This window comes from Leptosomus discolor, chromosome 2 (genome assembly GCF_034619465.1).
Source record: "Leptosomus discolor isolate bLepDis1 chromosome 2, bLepDis1.hap2, whole genome shotgun sequence".
NCBI classification, from domain to species: domain Eukaryota; kingdom Metazoa; phylum Chordata; class Aves; order Leptosomiformes; family Leptosomidae; genus Leptosomus; species Leptosomus discolor.
In genome coordinates this window covers 24,773,977-24,790,189 of record NC_141392.1, presented here as the reverse complement: position 1 = coordinate 24,790,189, position 16,213 = coordinate 24,773,977, and the positions used below count along the sequence as shown (strand labels likewise).

Genomic DNA, 16,213 nt, shown 5'->3' with positions numbered 1-16,213 from the left:
GATGGCCAAGTTTTACAGATAATGTGTAAATAAGAGCTTTATGAACAGAGGTGTTTGGGTATATTTTTATCAGCTAAAACTGAAAACTATAAATACGGTATTAAAATAACATCCATTTAAAATCTCATATCTTTTTTGGAAATTTTGTTCTCTTCTGCCCTTTGCAGACAAATACAACATTTTAGAAAGGAAATAAAGCCTTAGTTCTTTTTAAGTGTTTTAGAAGAGTTGTATAAGGTTAGTGGGTGATGTTAATGTGTATGCTTGCTATGTGTTCAATTTTTGTGGAACTTTTTGCATGCAAAATTACAAAATTATTGATGCTTTAAAAGCATGCAGCTTAGCATTATGCTGTGAAAACTGAGTCTCAAGTTACCTTCTGGCATACGCTAAGATTTCTATATAGAGTTTTGGTGTCTGAGAAGCAGGGTAAGTTATAGGCCACAGATATCTTGGATCAATAATTCTTTGAAATCACTCAGCAAAATTCGGCATAGTTTTTCAGCCAGAGTCCTGGCAACTAGTTAACAAAATTCAGACATGATTCTTCATATATGTCAAAAATGAAGATAAAATCCCTTCTATTCTTATCATTGTATTTACCAAATAATTAAAACTGTGTGTAGTTTCGTTTGGTTTTCCTCCTATTGAGATTACTTTTGAGAAGATGTTTAACTTTGCACTTGCTTAATAGAATAAACCCCAGGGATGCAAAGAAAACCTGTCAAAACTTTCCTTGTTTATGTTATTTACATTTAAAAAAAATCCCTAATTTGCTTATATCTCTGATACCCGTTTATTTTCAGGAGAGCAGAGATCCTAGGAAACTGCACTGGTTATTTGAATTGCTGTTGGAATCTCCATTGAGTGGTGAAGGAGGATCATTTGTAGATGCATGGTAAAATTTATTTTAACTGGTTTTTTGTGTCTGAATAAAGAAGGAAATAAAGCACGGATAAAACATATTGAGAGCATATTGTGCCAGCTGGCTTCTAGAAGCAGGGAACAAAAGCGCTACTTTCCAATTAGCTTTCCCCACACAATGGCAGTTTCTTCATTATTATTTTTTAAGGTAATTAAATACAGTTAACAGAAGGTGAAGGTCTGAAACTGGCATAGCAGCAGTACTGTTGTTTCATTCTGTAATTTTTACCCATCTTTGTGTGCAACTCACACAGATACTTTCATGCATGGACAAACACAAAACTTTCCAAAACAAGGCTTGGAGGGGACTGGGGAAGGGAGGAACAATTCTGTATGACTAAAGATAAGCTGTTTTGATTCCTAGCCGACTTTATGTACTGCAAGGTGGCCTTGCACAGCAAGAATGGAGAGTACCAGAGCTGTTGCACCGACTGCTGAAGTACTTGGAACCTAAACTCACACAGGTTTACAAAAATGTTCGAGAGAGAATAGGAAGGTCAGTGTTTGCTTCTGCAGTTCTTGGGGTTTTTTCCTCTTTATTTGGGTAATGGAGTATCTAAATTACAGGGAAGTAGTGACTGCTTACCTCTGTACATTAATACTGGTATAGAAATTAGATAAATTACTGTTAGCAGACTTGCTTCAGAAAATTCAGATGACTTCTCTGTTGTTGTACTTTATTGTATCTGGCCTGTTACCTTTATGTATGATATCTCTAAAGCTCTTAAAACCCCAACAAGCAAACAACCCTTGCCCCAAAAACCCACAAAAAAAACCCGAAAAACAACACTACAACCCAAATTTATTGTGTCTAAGCCCTAATAAGCCATAAATGCACAGGGAGTCCTTTAGAGAGCATTTTAGTGACTTAACTAGTTGCACATCTGGAAGAGAGAGAGGGTTGTAGCTTAGCAGTTGTCTAACCCTGCTTGATTCAAATATCTACGAAGAGGGTATCTGAAAAACATTTGGTTTAGATAACTTAAAGAAAATTTCCTCTTATTTTCACTTCGAAGTTCAACAAATTGATCTGATCACTTTTAGCTCTGTTCTCTAGACAGTAGTCATGCTAACTGTATGCTCTTGCTTTCTTGGTTTGCTTTTTTAGTGTTTTGACCTACATATTCATGATAGATGTTTCCTTGCCAAATACTGCTGCAACAAAATCTCCTCGTGTCCATGAGTTTACTACCCGGATACTAGAAAATCTTAAACCCCTCATGGAGGCAGATGAAGAAATTCAGAATCATGTTATGGAGGAGAATGGAGTTGGTGAACAAGATGAGCGAACTCAGGGCATTAAACTTTTGAAAACTAGTGAGTTACTTAATGAAGTTAAGAAATGGGGCATGTTTTAGGATGTGATGATTGAGGTCTGAACATCATACAGTTGCAGTACATCGATTCTGCTGTCATACCTGTGCTGCAACAAGGTATCTGTTGTTTCAGGGTTGAAGTTTATAAAGTCAGGGTCAAACTTAACTATCAGTACAGGCCCATTCTAACATGTGAAAATCTCACAAGCGAGTCTTGCTATAAATTTGGTCTATAACTTGTTTTGGGATTGTTACTATTTTTTAATCTTCTTAATCAGCGATCATTTTTCTTTATAAAAACAGTTCTGAAGTGGTTGATGGCAAGTGCAGGACGGTCCTTCTCTACAGCTGTCACAGAGCAACTCCAGCTTTTACCCTTATTTTTCAAGGTATATGATTTAATTACTCCTTTGTTAGTCACGTTTGATTAAAAAGGGGCTCTATATAGAAACCAAAGTTATAAGGGACTTTATAAATAAAAAGAAAACCTACAGGGATAATAAAGAACATGTACACCTAAGAGGCCCAATTTTTTTTTATATACTTTTGTATGTTTACAGCTGTTAAATGGTTTCCTGACAATAATGATTTGTACGTGAATGCCCTGTATGTGTGTAACTTGGGGGGCAATAAGTGTTTAGTTAATGAATGAATGAATGTTGGGTTTGTTCTGATACTTACCTTGTTTTCTTTTGTTCCATGATTATACAATTCTTTCTTAAATGGTGGTACTTCTCTTGTTTTTCCTGGCATCTCTGATCCTAGTATTCTTTTATGCATTCAGATCTACATATCTGAAATAATCCATATTTGCATGCTCCAAAGCATATGTTTTGTTTTATATAAACATCAGTCAATCATCCAACAATAATGTATGTGACTACAAAATAAAGTTTTACTTACATGGAAGTGAACTTGAAATACTGATAAAGCTTTTTCTCAGTTATGGAACTATATCTGAAATATTAAATTAATTGGGTTTGATACCAAAAGAATTGCAATGAGGAACCAAAGTCTTAACAGCACCCATTTAATCCTCCTTAAGAGCTTCAGACTAGCCATACTGTTTAGATAAGGAATATATGGCATAACAAAGAAAGATCTCTGGATTCTGTTCATTTTTTGTGCAGCTTAATGCTGAGACTATTTTAACATTATATTGATCGTTTTTCCTAGTTAACTAAGTCTTTCAGTATTATATTGATTGTATTTTTCCTAGACAACTGCCCTTTCATGAGATTAAATTTTCTTTCAGGATTTTGCTATTAACAATGCTTATTTACTAACACTAGCCTTTTATTTTTTTCTCCCTCTTTCCTTGTTCTATAGATTGCACCAGTAGAAAATGACAATAGCTATGATGAGCTCAAAAGAGATGCTAAGATGTGTTTGTCATTAATGTCTCAGGGTTTGCTGTATCCTCAGCAAGTGCCTTTGGTACTTCAGGTGCTAAAACAAGTAAGTATGGTCTAAATAGCTTAAAGCTTCTGGTTATCCAATGCACTGGGCTTTTTTTTTTAAAGTTTATACAATAGTTGTGATCTGAAGAAAATCAAATTCTGATTTTCTTAGAGGTGAAAGGAAAGAGTTTATTGGAAATGTTTTAAAACGTTCTTAGAAACAGTAAATGTATTTTGTTTTGTTTCCTACTTCCAAACATTGAAAAAACTTGTATTTTGGTAAGAAATTGAACAGTACTTTAATAAATTAAAATTTGTTCCAGTAGTAGACCAGTTTAAGCCAAACATGTCTCCTCATGAGCATAACAATTCGAAATCCAGTTTCAAAATGAGTCATCATATGAAGAACTGCCCTGGAATCTCTGCCTTTTTATAGTTTTACAGTATATTTGTCAACTGCTACTGCTTTCGGAAAAACAAGACAAATGAAAATGCACTCTTGAATTGAATGGTTCATTCTTTATACATTTTGACATGCAAGAAACACCTTTTTTTTTTTTTTTCTCTAGTCATTCAATTCTGATTTACGCAGAATGTTTGTGTAAGCTGTACACACAGCCGAAGTAGTAACTGCAGTGTTGCAATCCAGGCTGCACCGTGCCTGATGCTTTCAGTGATTTGGACTTCCACAGGCGCATGGAGATCAAAGGAACCTGAAAAAACTTGGCTTTCCAAGTCCATTGCGTAGAATATATATACTCAAGCAGAACAGAATTGCTGTTTTATTTATATCTGCCTTATGACTGATGTAGGGAATTAATCGAAGCGAAAAACTTGCCTACTTTGTCTTTTACAGTATTAGATGTCTGTTAAATAATTAGGTGTCCCTTAAATGACAGTATGCTTTGGAAGTTAAGCCTGTAATAAATTATTGTCTAAATAATAATTGCATGCTTTGGAAATTAAAGAGTGTATGAAAGAAGAATATCTGAGTAAGGGAAGTTATTTGCAAATGTTCCCGAAAGCTTTTTCTTAAATATTGTTTGTTGGCTTTATATCTGGTAGCTGCTTTCTTTCATATTCTTGCTTTCTCATACTTACTTATTTATGCTTGTAGACAGCAAGAAGCAATTCTTGGCATGCTAGGTATACCATATTAACCTACCTCCAGACCATGGTGTTCTACAATCTCTTTATCTTTCTCAACAATGAAGAAGCAGTCAATGACATTAGATGGCTGGTTATAAAACTCCTAGAAGATGAACAGCTTGAGGCAAGTAATACCTTTTCTGAAATGCTTTGTTTCACGTGACTGGTTTCTTGCCCTTGTCAAGTTTTAAGAAAAAGCTACTGGTTGTAAATTAATACAGCAAGTAGTTCTAGCCTAGCCTTCTTCCTGTTTCGGAAATAAAGCTAGATTTATAGGATTTATTTCTTTCATATTCCATTTTTTCTTTTAATATTCAATTCCAGGGAAACAGGTGTTCAGAAAATACTTTGTTAGTGATTTTTAAAAGTTCCATTGCTCCTACTTTTTCAACAGAATGGAACATAGCTTTGTTTCATTCTTGGTTTAAGTACAGCTGAAATAGGAATATTATCATTTTACTATAAATATTAGCATGGATGGTGATAGAAAATTCAACTTCCAACAAGGTAAAATGTTTTCCTGCGTGAAAACTATATAAAACCACCATGTATTACTCCATAGGTCTGTTTCCAATTTAATCATATCTGCTTATTAATGACAAAAATACTTTTATTTATACATCCAGCAAACTAAGGGAGTGTTTCTTTAGTTATAAGTAGATTTTCCTTAGTTTTGTGAAAGATGCATGCATAATAGGACAGATTTTGTTTACCAGATGCTATTACTGATGGTGCTACATGATTCAAAAGGTAGTGGTTTGTAAGCTTCCTTGTCAGTCTGACAAGTTTTTGTTCATCTCTTGAGCTAGTGGTACTTCAGTAGATACAAATGGAAAAAGATAAAGTCAAAATCTTGGCTGTGGTACTTGCATACTGTTTAAGATCCGTGCATCAATGCACAATATGCTCTTAGAGGTGCGATCAGGATCATAAGCTTGTTCTCAGGGAGGCGGGGCAGGGAAGAAAGGTGCCTGCTGTGAATCATTGAGTCTTGTTTGTCAGGCTTCCAAAAGCTGGGGAAAAAAAAAATCACAAAAGTATTTTATTCTGTATCACTGATTCACAGAACTGAAGGCTTGTATTAAATTACCTGAATTTAAGTATGCTTGATCATGTTCAAGCACAGTGAAGAGTCTTTAATTCCACTTCCCCTGCGCCATAATTTTCACTGGTTTTTGTGCTGTTGGCAAGTATCAGTGAAATCCTACTTTTGGGTACTCGAGTGCTTTTTTCTTTCAAGAAGAAAGAGAAGATTCTGAAGTGTAATACCCTTCTGCCGAAACAAAGATCCTGGTTTAGGTGTTGCTGAAGCTACATTTAAAACAGTAGTTATATGTGAGATGTGAAGCTGACTTCACATATACAAATTAGAATTTCTGGCTTAAGTCTGACATTACAATCTCTACAAGTGCATGTAATACTTAAAGAACAGCACTTGGACTACTCGCCCAACCATACCAATTTCAGTCTTCAGATGAGCTGGCTCGTGTCTTTCATGTCACCATTTGTTATAGTGAGCTGGAAAGCAACAGCTTGCCATCCTAGGTAAGTTGTTTCCCACACCAGTCAGAACACTTACCTCATAATCTCACAAAATTTTGAAAAATACCTTTTATTCGCTTTAAGACAATTTCTCTATAGTTATTTTAAATGTACAAAATTCTTTCTCTGCACCACAGAGATGCAAATCAAAAAGGCTTATCTATGTTCATAACCACTTACGATCATGTTACCATGGAAGCTTTCACTTCTCTTTGAAAAGTAATCTTGTTCTTTCTTGGTAATAATTGGCAAGATGCAGTATCTCGCAGAGTAATTCCTATGTGGTTTTTTTAATACTGGATTTTTAAGATGAGAATCCCTAGCTTTAACTAGTATTTGCTGTCCTTACCTGGTAGAACTGAGATTTTTGTTCTTGGATTTAAAGATACTTTTTTTTGCTTATTTTGATACAAAGGTGCCAGACATAATGATTCAGCCCATCTTGTTCTTTGTTTTAATATACAGTTTGCACTTCTAATATTGCTAGAACTACTGTTCTTAAACTTCCTGGTTATTTCATATTTTTTCATAAAATCGTTGCAACAAACCTCAACAAATGAGAATATCAAGTGGCCACACTGGATGTCAAAGAGCAATGTGACTGCAATACAAAGTGAACGTGGGTCATAAGACAGTTTGGCTTCTATCAAATGCAAATTTCATGCATCGAATGCAAATGTGTTTTCGAATGCATTCATTCTTTATCGAATGCATCCAGCTTTGAGCACAGGTCTCTAGAATTGAAAAAAACTGTACTTGAATGGTATTGTGGGCAATTCTCCTTCTGAAAGTCAGAGGAATCATGGAGCTGGTGGAACGCTATGAATGTAAAAGCTAATGTGACCCTGCAGCTGATACAGGGAAAAATTATAGAGTCCTGAAAGATAATGTCTCTGTGTACAGCAGCATAACCACCATTGAACATCAGGTCTAATTTTCATGTCATATAGGCATGTGGAGAGAGCTGCAGGAATGATTTGAGTTTGGGAAAGCATGTTTTGCACTAAATAATTCTGTTTACTCAGAAGTAGAGGAAAAGTGAAAATGACCATATTCAACTTGGAGTTACTGTTAAAGTGATAGTTAGGTTAGTCTGAAAGCATCACAGTTTTCTCAGCCCTAATTTGATCTAGGAAGCTATCTGGGTAGGTGCTTCACATGTTCATATTTTTATAAATCAGTGTACTGAATATATAGCACTCATGTCTTGATAAACATTTTTCATATTAGGCTGCAGTATTACAGTAATGACAATATTTTCTTTTTGTACAAGTAGCCCCTTGCAAGTCCTGCAGTTAGGTATTCCTCTGCTGCTACTCTGTAGTTTTTGTATTCTGTAAGTTGTCACGTGACCATGATGATCTGTAAATTATTTAGTGTCAGACGTGATGAATGATTAGCTTGTAATGTGTGATTTTTAAAGGCATTGCTTCTAGGTGCTCATTGCAGCAAAGTGTTCCTTTTAGTTAGATTATTAATTTAGAAATGAAAGTGGTTTTAATACGGCAAATAGTGATGTAAATGAGTACAGTTCACTTGGGAGCTTGTTCACTTTACAGCCAAGCTTCTTTCTCTTCTGGGTCTTGCATTAGCACGTCATGTTTCATTTAATAGCTTAGTTCTTAAGAGACTCACAAATTGCTGATAAACAATACTGGCAGACTTTCACTTCGTACTTCTTCATGCTATTAACAAAGTAGATCACGTTTGAATAATACGTTGTAGAAATTTAAATGGAACGAAGTGAAGTCTCAAGAGCTTATTGTTACCTTATGATGTTTAATTATTGCAGCACTTGCAGCTATACTTATTGCTTTGTGGAGGTTCAGAACATTATGTTCAAGGGTATAATTTATTATAATCTGATGCATTGGATTCAGAGCGTTGGTAGGTGTTTGTACTCCAGATAGACAAATGTTCTGTTTACAGTTATGTGTAACAGTATGTACTTACCAAAAATCTGGCAACTGCCATCAGTGCTTCAACAAGTTGATTTGGTTTTCAAGTTTGTGAATGTTGGCAGGTTTTTGTCAGCTTGCAATTGTTGAAAGTGGAAGCGTTTCGGAGGGACTCCAATTTAAATATGGTCTTATAGTTCTGTAACTTCATGGATTTAGGAGATTTGAATAGATAAATTAGTAATACTGATGGGTTATACTTGCTTTTAAAAGCAAGTGACTGAGTTGTCTCTACCTGTAATCCGCTAACGATGTGTTGTGGCTGTTTTAAAGGGAAAGGAAAAGGAGATCGGTATTTTGAATGGTTTCGCAATTAGATGAAAACTGAGTTTAGTCTTGTTCTTTGGGGGTTTTGTGTTACCAAATGTTTTTCCAACCTGGAACTCTGTTTTTATTCATGTACTGAAAAGAACACAGGACCACAAAGTAAATAATGCTGGAGCATTATAGAGCTGAATTGTTGACCATAAACCACTGAAGTTGGTTGTCATTGCTTAGTAACGCAGCATCTGTTGTATCTCTCAAAGAGTTATTGTGCTATGGGTAGAACAGAATCAGGTTTTTCTCACGAATGTGCTGTCTACCTTCTTTTGAAAAGTGCTTCTACTTCTGTCAATTCTGGTGCTTCCATGTACATTTGAGGGGGAAACTAAATGCTTTTGGATAAAGTATACTTTTTTTTTTCTTTGTAAAACTAATGTTAATAGACAGACTATTATGAATTTTGTAAAGCAGGTTGATTATTTGGGGTGGTGCATCCAGTTTGCATTCAAAGTCTGTGTTTAGACTTTCTAAAGCTAATCTAGTCTGAGATACATGTCATGACAGTGGAGTTAAATTATATTTGCTTGCGTAGTAGGTCATTTTATGACAAATTATGTGAAGGTAGTTCTATATTGCAATAGAACCATGTTTATTAATTTGTAAAGAGCCATATAGTAAACTACTAGTAGGTTATGATCTATGATAACATAACAGGATAATATCTTAAAGACTTTTTCTTGGGCAGAGTTTGATAACTTGGCCTAGCTGGCTGTGCTTAAAAGGGTAGTAATAGCATAAATACCTGTTTCTTGCTATGCATGTGTGCTTAGTAATTGTGGTACGTACTGTCTCTGCTTATAGGTGAGAGAAATGGCTGCTACCACACTGAGTGGTCTCCTACAGTGCAATTTTCTCACTATGGATGGGCCCATGCAGACCCACTTTGAACAGCTGTGCAAGATGAGGTTACCAAAAAAACGAAAGCGAGACCTAGGTTCAGTGGTGGATACAATTCCTTCTGGTGGTAAGAAAATTGCTTCAGAGACTAAAACTGTGCGTGTTGATAGCATGTTAGGAAGAAATAAATATTTTGTGCTACATTTAAATGTTTATTCTGCAAGCGCTCCAGATGGAACAGGATTTGCCCTGTGGTGAAGCCGTATTTAGAAAATTACCATACACGCAGAGAAATGTAAGGCCTGTTGCCCATACAAACGTTTTTCCTTCCTAAGCATTCACAAACCGTAATGGCAAATCGCTTGCCCTTATGTACCTTATGGTCTGTTTCTCTGTATGTAGTGCAGATCCTAATCCTTGAGTGCTTTGAGAATTTGATTTACAGCATAGATGATGAATAAGAATATACTACTACCAAAAAAAGAAAATAATGTTTTTCTGTAATATTCCTATGTCAAACTAATTTATTGCTTTTCCAGAATTAACTGTAAAGAGATTTCTTCATTTCCCACGTGCACAGTTCACGTAGTTAAGAATGCAGATGATGAGGGATAGATATTTCCTCAGTAAATAAACTTCCTTCATTACCACAGCATAATTTTACTCCTTACCCACCTTACCTTCTGTTTGTTAGCAGTGTGGGATTATATTCTTAAAAAAAAAAAAAACCAACACCCACCCACCCACACAAAAAAACCAAAACAAAACCAAAAAAACCAAACCAAAACAAAAAAACCCCACCCAAAAACAGAACAAAAAACCTCCTTAGTTAGCTCTGGCTTTGACCAAACATTGAGTGTATCTGAGTCACACTAATTTGACCCAGGACTGGGTTTCCATATTGTCAAATAGTTCTGGTACTTGAAAAAACATTCTGAGTGTAGAAATAGGGAATGGTGGAAATGTAGTTCAGAGCTATTTACTGAGTAGAAAGATTCTTTGCGAGAAGAAATCTCATTTGAAATGTTTGTAAAGTATACAGCAGTTGCAGATGAATTTTTTGACACATTCTTCCATTAGGAATGAAAGATAGAATCAGGGAATGAATCTGTGTTTCTGTGTAAGAAAGCATAAGCAATGTGGAGATCCATACACTTACATGAATTTGTTTGACTATATGGTCTGTGGAACTCTGGTTTTCTGTAGAAGCTAGAGATCTTTCTACTGTGGCAGGGGTTTTTGGTTTTGTTTTTTCTTTAATTCAGGGTCAAAAGTCAGTATTAGTGTCAGTATGTTATTAGATCACCTCTGTTTAATATATAGGCTCTCTTCAGTCATTCCCATCAGTTGAAAATAGCCTTATTTTCACTGATAACCAGTTTTAAGTTTGACTGTGTCGTTGAGGAATGTCTTGGAGAAGACAGTTGCACCTTGCCACATGTAAATTAATGTCCTGCAATTGCAGACTTGGTTAAACGCCACGCTGGTGTGCTAGGACTGAGCGCGTGTATTTTGTCAAGTCCGTATGATGTACCCACCTGGATGCCACAGCTCTTGATGGATCTCAGTGCCCATCTTAATGATCCTCAGCCTATTGAGGTAAAAATACTTCTATAATTTTTCTATCTAATGTAACACATCTAAAATATACTGGACTCATTCATAGTTCCCCTTTCCTAGAAATAAATAGGAAGCTATTAAGAAACATACGTTTATGCTGCATTTTATTAAACGGTTTCAAATACATTTGAAGTCATGGACTGCTTTTAAATATTTTTTGGTGGTAGTTCTGGTCTTGCTTTCAAATTCAAAGCATAAACTGTAAGCTACAAGAACTTTATCTGTAATGAGGAAGTAGTATTTTTTTAATTAAAAATGTCACTTTTGTGCATGACAAGATCAACCTGAACCAAAAAATCACTGAAATTTTCAAAACAAGGTTTTATGAGCAGCCCTAGAAACAAATTTCTAGTGAAATAGTTACCTCTAACTATTTTTAACCCAGTCTATTCAGTTTTGTTGACCTTTGCTGTTTTAACCAGAGTAGTGAGCTTATGGCTGAAGAATTCCTCAGATTTAACAAACTTTGTTATGGTGTGCTTTACTGAATCAAAAAACTGAACTGATGGGACTTTTTTTTTGTAATTTAATAACAATCTTAATTATTTTAATAACAGAAGAAAGTTTTCCTCTGATTTGTTTTTTCTGTGCACCTTATGTGATTCATCGACTCTCATGTTTTGAGACCCAAACCATTGGTTTGAATTACTCAAAGAAAAGGAAGAGGGGGAAAAACATTTCCCTTATACTTCATAAGAATCTATTAATTTTTTCAAGCTCAAAATTGTAGGTCAAAGAATCCTTTTTATAAGAATGTCAGAGTGGCGACACCGGTCAAAAGACTAACCAGAACTGTAAAAAGTAAAGTACTGGGGAACTGGGCTGAATTCCCCAGAGCTCTTCTAACCTTTACTCTACTCGGCAGTTATTTTTGTTGTATTCAATGTTTGTTTTGTCATGGAGCTTAAATCCATAACTGATACAGATCAATATTGATTGCCTGCTATGCAGATGACTGTGAAAAAAACATTGTCAAATTTCCGGAGGACCCATCATGACAACTGGCAGGAGCATAAACAGCAGTTCACAGATGACCAGCTACTAGTGCTTACTGACCTCTTGGTTTCACCATGCTATTATGCATAGATAGGTAAGATTATTTGTTTTGACATAAATTGATAGAAACTTCAGTCTAATGAAACCCACTCTAGCTCTCCAGCCTAGCATGGAGAGTAGGGAGGAATCCCTAACACAGGGAACATGCTATGTAAATCCCTTGCACCTCCAGTGCTCTGTTCAAGATCAGAATTGTTTTGGTTAAATACTGTCCATCTTTTTGTGTCCCTGTATTGCACTAGTGTTTTGCTAAGACACACTTGTTCTCTTGAATATTGATGTTCTTTTTCTCCATTTCCTGCCAGTTGGCTGCCTTTTAAATGCCTGGCAGTTTCACTAACAGCAAGGTATTGCTGCTTTGTGCTTCTGATGCCTCTGAGGACTTTAGCCTGCCACCCAGTCCGGTATATCTACATCTCATGATGGAGAATGGCTGCTACCAAACTGTTTCCTCTTCCACATTATGGCTTTGCTACCAGGTCTCTTCACACAGGCATGTCCCCAAAGAGTGAATCCATTCCTGGAGTTTCTCTTTGTTACGCTACAAGATTCAAGTCTCTATTGTATTGTGATGTTTTGTGACAGTATTCCAAGAGAAGTTTTAATTCATATTTTCATTTTGTTCTTTGGTGATAGCATAAGGCAATAATGTTTTCTTTTAATTATTTCTTCTTTCTTTCCAGGTTTCTCTTGGAAAAATGAGGATGTGGATTCCTTTCTGCAAAATCAAGGAAACTCAAAGAAATTTATTGTATACAAAACTTTGTGTTGGAAATCCTGATGCCTAATCAAAACCACTTTTAAGTACAAACATAAAGACCTGGTTCTATTCAAAAAGAATTTCACCTCCCCAGGGAGCAGCTGTGGGAGCCCCACAGTCTCCTCGTAACTGCGCTAGCAGAGCCTGATCGTGAGTTTATTGCAAGACCTTTCTCTCTGGCCTGCATTACACATCAGTCTTGTTTCTGCTTTCCTGCACACGGTGACTTACACTGCACATTTCTCACCCTCTTTTTCTGACCCTTCTTCCCAGCTGTCTCCGACATCAAAGATATGCAGAACCAGTGTGTGCTGCAAACCAGAATATTCACAGTGAAGCTCTTCAATTCTGTTGATGCAACTTCTTAGTCAGTATACAATAGCAGGAACCTATCTTTCTCAGAGTTTATTTTTCACTACTTGGATTCGAGTGCCCATCAGGTGACGGGCTCTGTATCATTCAGTCCACCTCAGGGCAGGATTGCCTTTTTGTACCCTCCTTGTCAAAATGTAAATAGTCGATTTTCTCTGTGCAGTATAGATGATGGCAGGACAAAACGTGGGGAGTGAAAGCTCTTACTGCCTGGCCAGGTCTTCATAGATAGCTTGACCACGTGTGGGTGGAATAAAAATCTATGATTATCTGCGTATTTTTAAGGGTGAAAGACTATGGGTGTTTCAGCATAATTAGAGCCCACAGATATGAATTTATGGACTATCAAGTGATAGTTGAATTCACAGAATGAAATGTATGCACCGTGTGAAAAGGCACTGAATGGCTGACTGTTTTTAACAGCATATTCTTATAAAGATTGTCACTGTTTGAGCAAGCATATCTTGTTCAAAGATTGTGGAAGCTCTGTATTTTTTTGCCTGCAGCTTTGTTCAGAGACTGGTATCTATTGGCTATTTAACAACATGTTTAATATGTGTTACATAGTTGTAAAAGACTGTATAAATTGTAGAGGCATTGCATTGACAAAACATTGTACAGTTTGCAACCTTTTACATAACACCATTGTGAGATTAATTTGTAAAGATTCATACTTAGATGTTAATACAGTAGTAGTTCTGGCTTTTGTATCAAATCAAATGCCATTATTAGTTTTTTAAATTATTTTCTTTAACAAAATATCTCTTCATGTCTGAAAGGCAGAGGTTTTGTTTTGGTTTTCTTGTATCTCATTATTACTATGTCTTATTCAAATTTTAATGTGACACTTGTGGCCATCTCTAAATGCTGACATCACATATTCTCGTGTGATACATTCATAGAATGTGAGGTACATTGAAATAATTCATAAACTGGTGTGTGTTTCAACTTTCATGCAACCCTACAGGAGCACTGATACATTTTGAGTGATCTACCTGCTGAGTGTGTGACTCATTCCAAACTTCAAAGCACAGCGGTGTTCCTGGTGCAGTGTTTAATGAGTGTCAGCACACAGATGTAACCACTGTATAGCGTAGTGCCAAAATTATTATTTCAATTGTGTACGTAGTTTAAGATCCAATAAATGGACTGTTTATAACATCTGCATTCTTTTGTATTTCTAAAGCAGAAATTTCTTATTTTGAGACCGTAACTAAAGGTTTTTTACTGTGCTTTTGAGCTTTTTGTATGAGGCATGTGTTTATTGTGGGATTTGGCAGTGAGTTAAGGCAACATTAAGGATTAATTAAAGATCTAGTTCTAATGGTTGGGAAACTAGCTTTTATATTTACATAAAAATACCTTGTACTTGGTGAGGCTTGCAAAAAAAAAAAAAAACATTAACTTCTGAGAAGTACACTTAAAATTGGAGAAACTAGTTTGAAGTGGAGGGAGTTTTGCTGATAGAATTAAAAAAACCTTTAAAAGTAATGGAAAGTATTTGCTGCAGAGGATCATCTTTAAAGTTATGTGTTGGCCGATGAACTGATGGAGCAGATATGATATGGGCCATTGTGCCCACACTTAAGGGCAGCTAACTATAGGATCCAGCTCTGCTGCTTTTTATTGCAGTTGGGAGTTTCTTTTCTTAGATATCTGTAGTCAAAGTGTAACTGGAATTGGTTGCGATGTTGAGGATCCAGCACTCTGTAGGGAATCATTCTGTAGTCAGAGCTAGGATGGCACATAAGTAGGTGGTATTAATTCACAATAGTGGTTTAAATCAGCAATAAATTACTTGGTCCAAACAGATCTTCCAGAAAATAGAGTACCTATTCAAGTACAGTTCTATAGGATAAAATAAACCTATGGTAGTGTGAACGAACTTGTACTAATGGACTTTTTGTGGGAAAAAGATTGTTAGTCTCCTGTTCTGAGAATGTAGGAACAATTTAGAGTACTTCATCAAATACCACAACTCCATTGCTACTTTTATTCCCTAACTTTCCCCAAGCAGTATTTATGCAGGTAATGAGTTCTGAGCTTTCCATCACTTTGTCTCATGCTATCTCTTCCCTAAAGCCTCAGAGATGAAACAACTACAATACCTCAGTCTGGAGAGGGAGACATTTCTAGCATGAGAAGAGAGAATTTTTTCCCCTTGAACAGTTAGGGAGATGGAAAAAAATCTTGGAGATGGTCTGGTAGCCTTGACAGCCTTAGTGACCACATGTCAGTCTGCACAAATAATCTCGGTGACCACCACTGTTTGAAGCACCAAAGAATGGCAATGGCATCAGGCAGAATTCATTTGCTGGGGTTTTTTTTGGTTTGTGGTTTTTGGGGTTTTTTTTGCTAGAGTTGCAGTCACTTACTGTTCAGTGGCTATTTTGGTAGCGTATTAAGTGAAGCAATCTCCCTTTTTTCCATAACCAAGTTGGGTATATTTGTGCATGTGAAAACCTGCTGAAATCACAGCAGAGACATGATGCTTATTTTGATAAAAATGTGTAAGAAAACTATCAAGTAGGTGAATAAGACTTTAACTTGTGCTTTTGGGTGGCACCCCAGATCTGACACTGGCGGATTGTGTTATGGACAAGTTGAGCTAATTTGTGTATGGATTTTTTTTTTTAAATGAAAGAGGAAAAGGTATGAAGGTCATTATTTCTGATACAGTGTATTATGACTGTATTCCTTTTATGTCCATATATCTGCCCTTTTATCCTTTTTACTTCTTTACCAGGCTGCTGGGCATCCTGTGCTTGGTACACAGGGATGATGTCTCGTCAGGCATCCCCAGCATACCACATTCTGTTTGGTCTTGCACTTTCTTCCACAGCTTCAGACTTCCTGGAATCCTGTAGCAGAGACTTCAGCTTCCTTTTCCCCTGTGCTGTGGAAAACACAGTAATCTGGTAAAATGTAAAAGGGAAAAAACCCCAACTTACCAGT

At 36.2% G+C, this 16,213-nt stretch overlaps 1 protein-coding gene across 1 annotated transcript in view; it reads left to right on the top strand.

Annotated features, from left to right (window-relative positions):
• PSME4 (proteasome activator subunit 4) overlaps window positions 1–14,419 on the top strand; it is a 69,514-nt gene extending 55,095 nt beyond the window's left edge. The window contains exons 38-47 of the mRNA XM_086482273.1: window positions 807–898; window positions 1,289–1,420; window positions 2,033–2,241; window positions 2,544–2,629; window positions 3,570–3,698; window positions 4,758–4,913; window positions 9,415–9,577; window positions 10,916–11,049; window positions 12,022–12,160; window positions 12,810–14,419. Coding sequence (XP_086338399.1) covers window positions 807–898; window positions 1,289–1,420; window positions 2,033–2,241; window positions 2,544–2,629; window positions 3,570–3,698; window positions 4,758–4,913; window positions 9,415–9,577; window positions 10,916–11,049; window positions 12,022–12,156 — 1,236 coding nt within the window. The 3' untranslated portion in view covers window positions 12,157–12,160; window positions 12,810–14,419. The remainder of the gene's footprint in view (window positions 1–806; window positions 899–1,288; window positions 1,421–2,032; window positions 2,242–2,543; window positions 2,630–3,569; window positions 3,699–4,757; window positions 4,914–9,414; window positions 9,578–10,915; window positions 11,050–12,021; window positions 12,161–12,809) is intronic.
• Window positions 14,420–16,213: the final 1,794 nt, after the last annotated feature.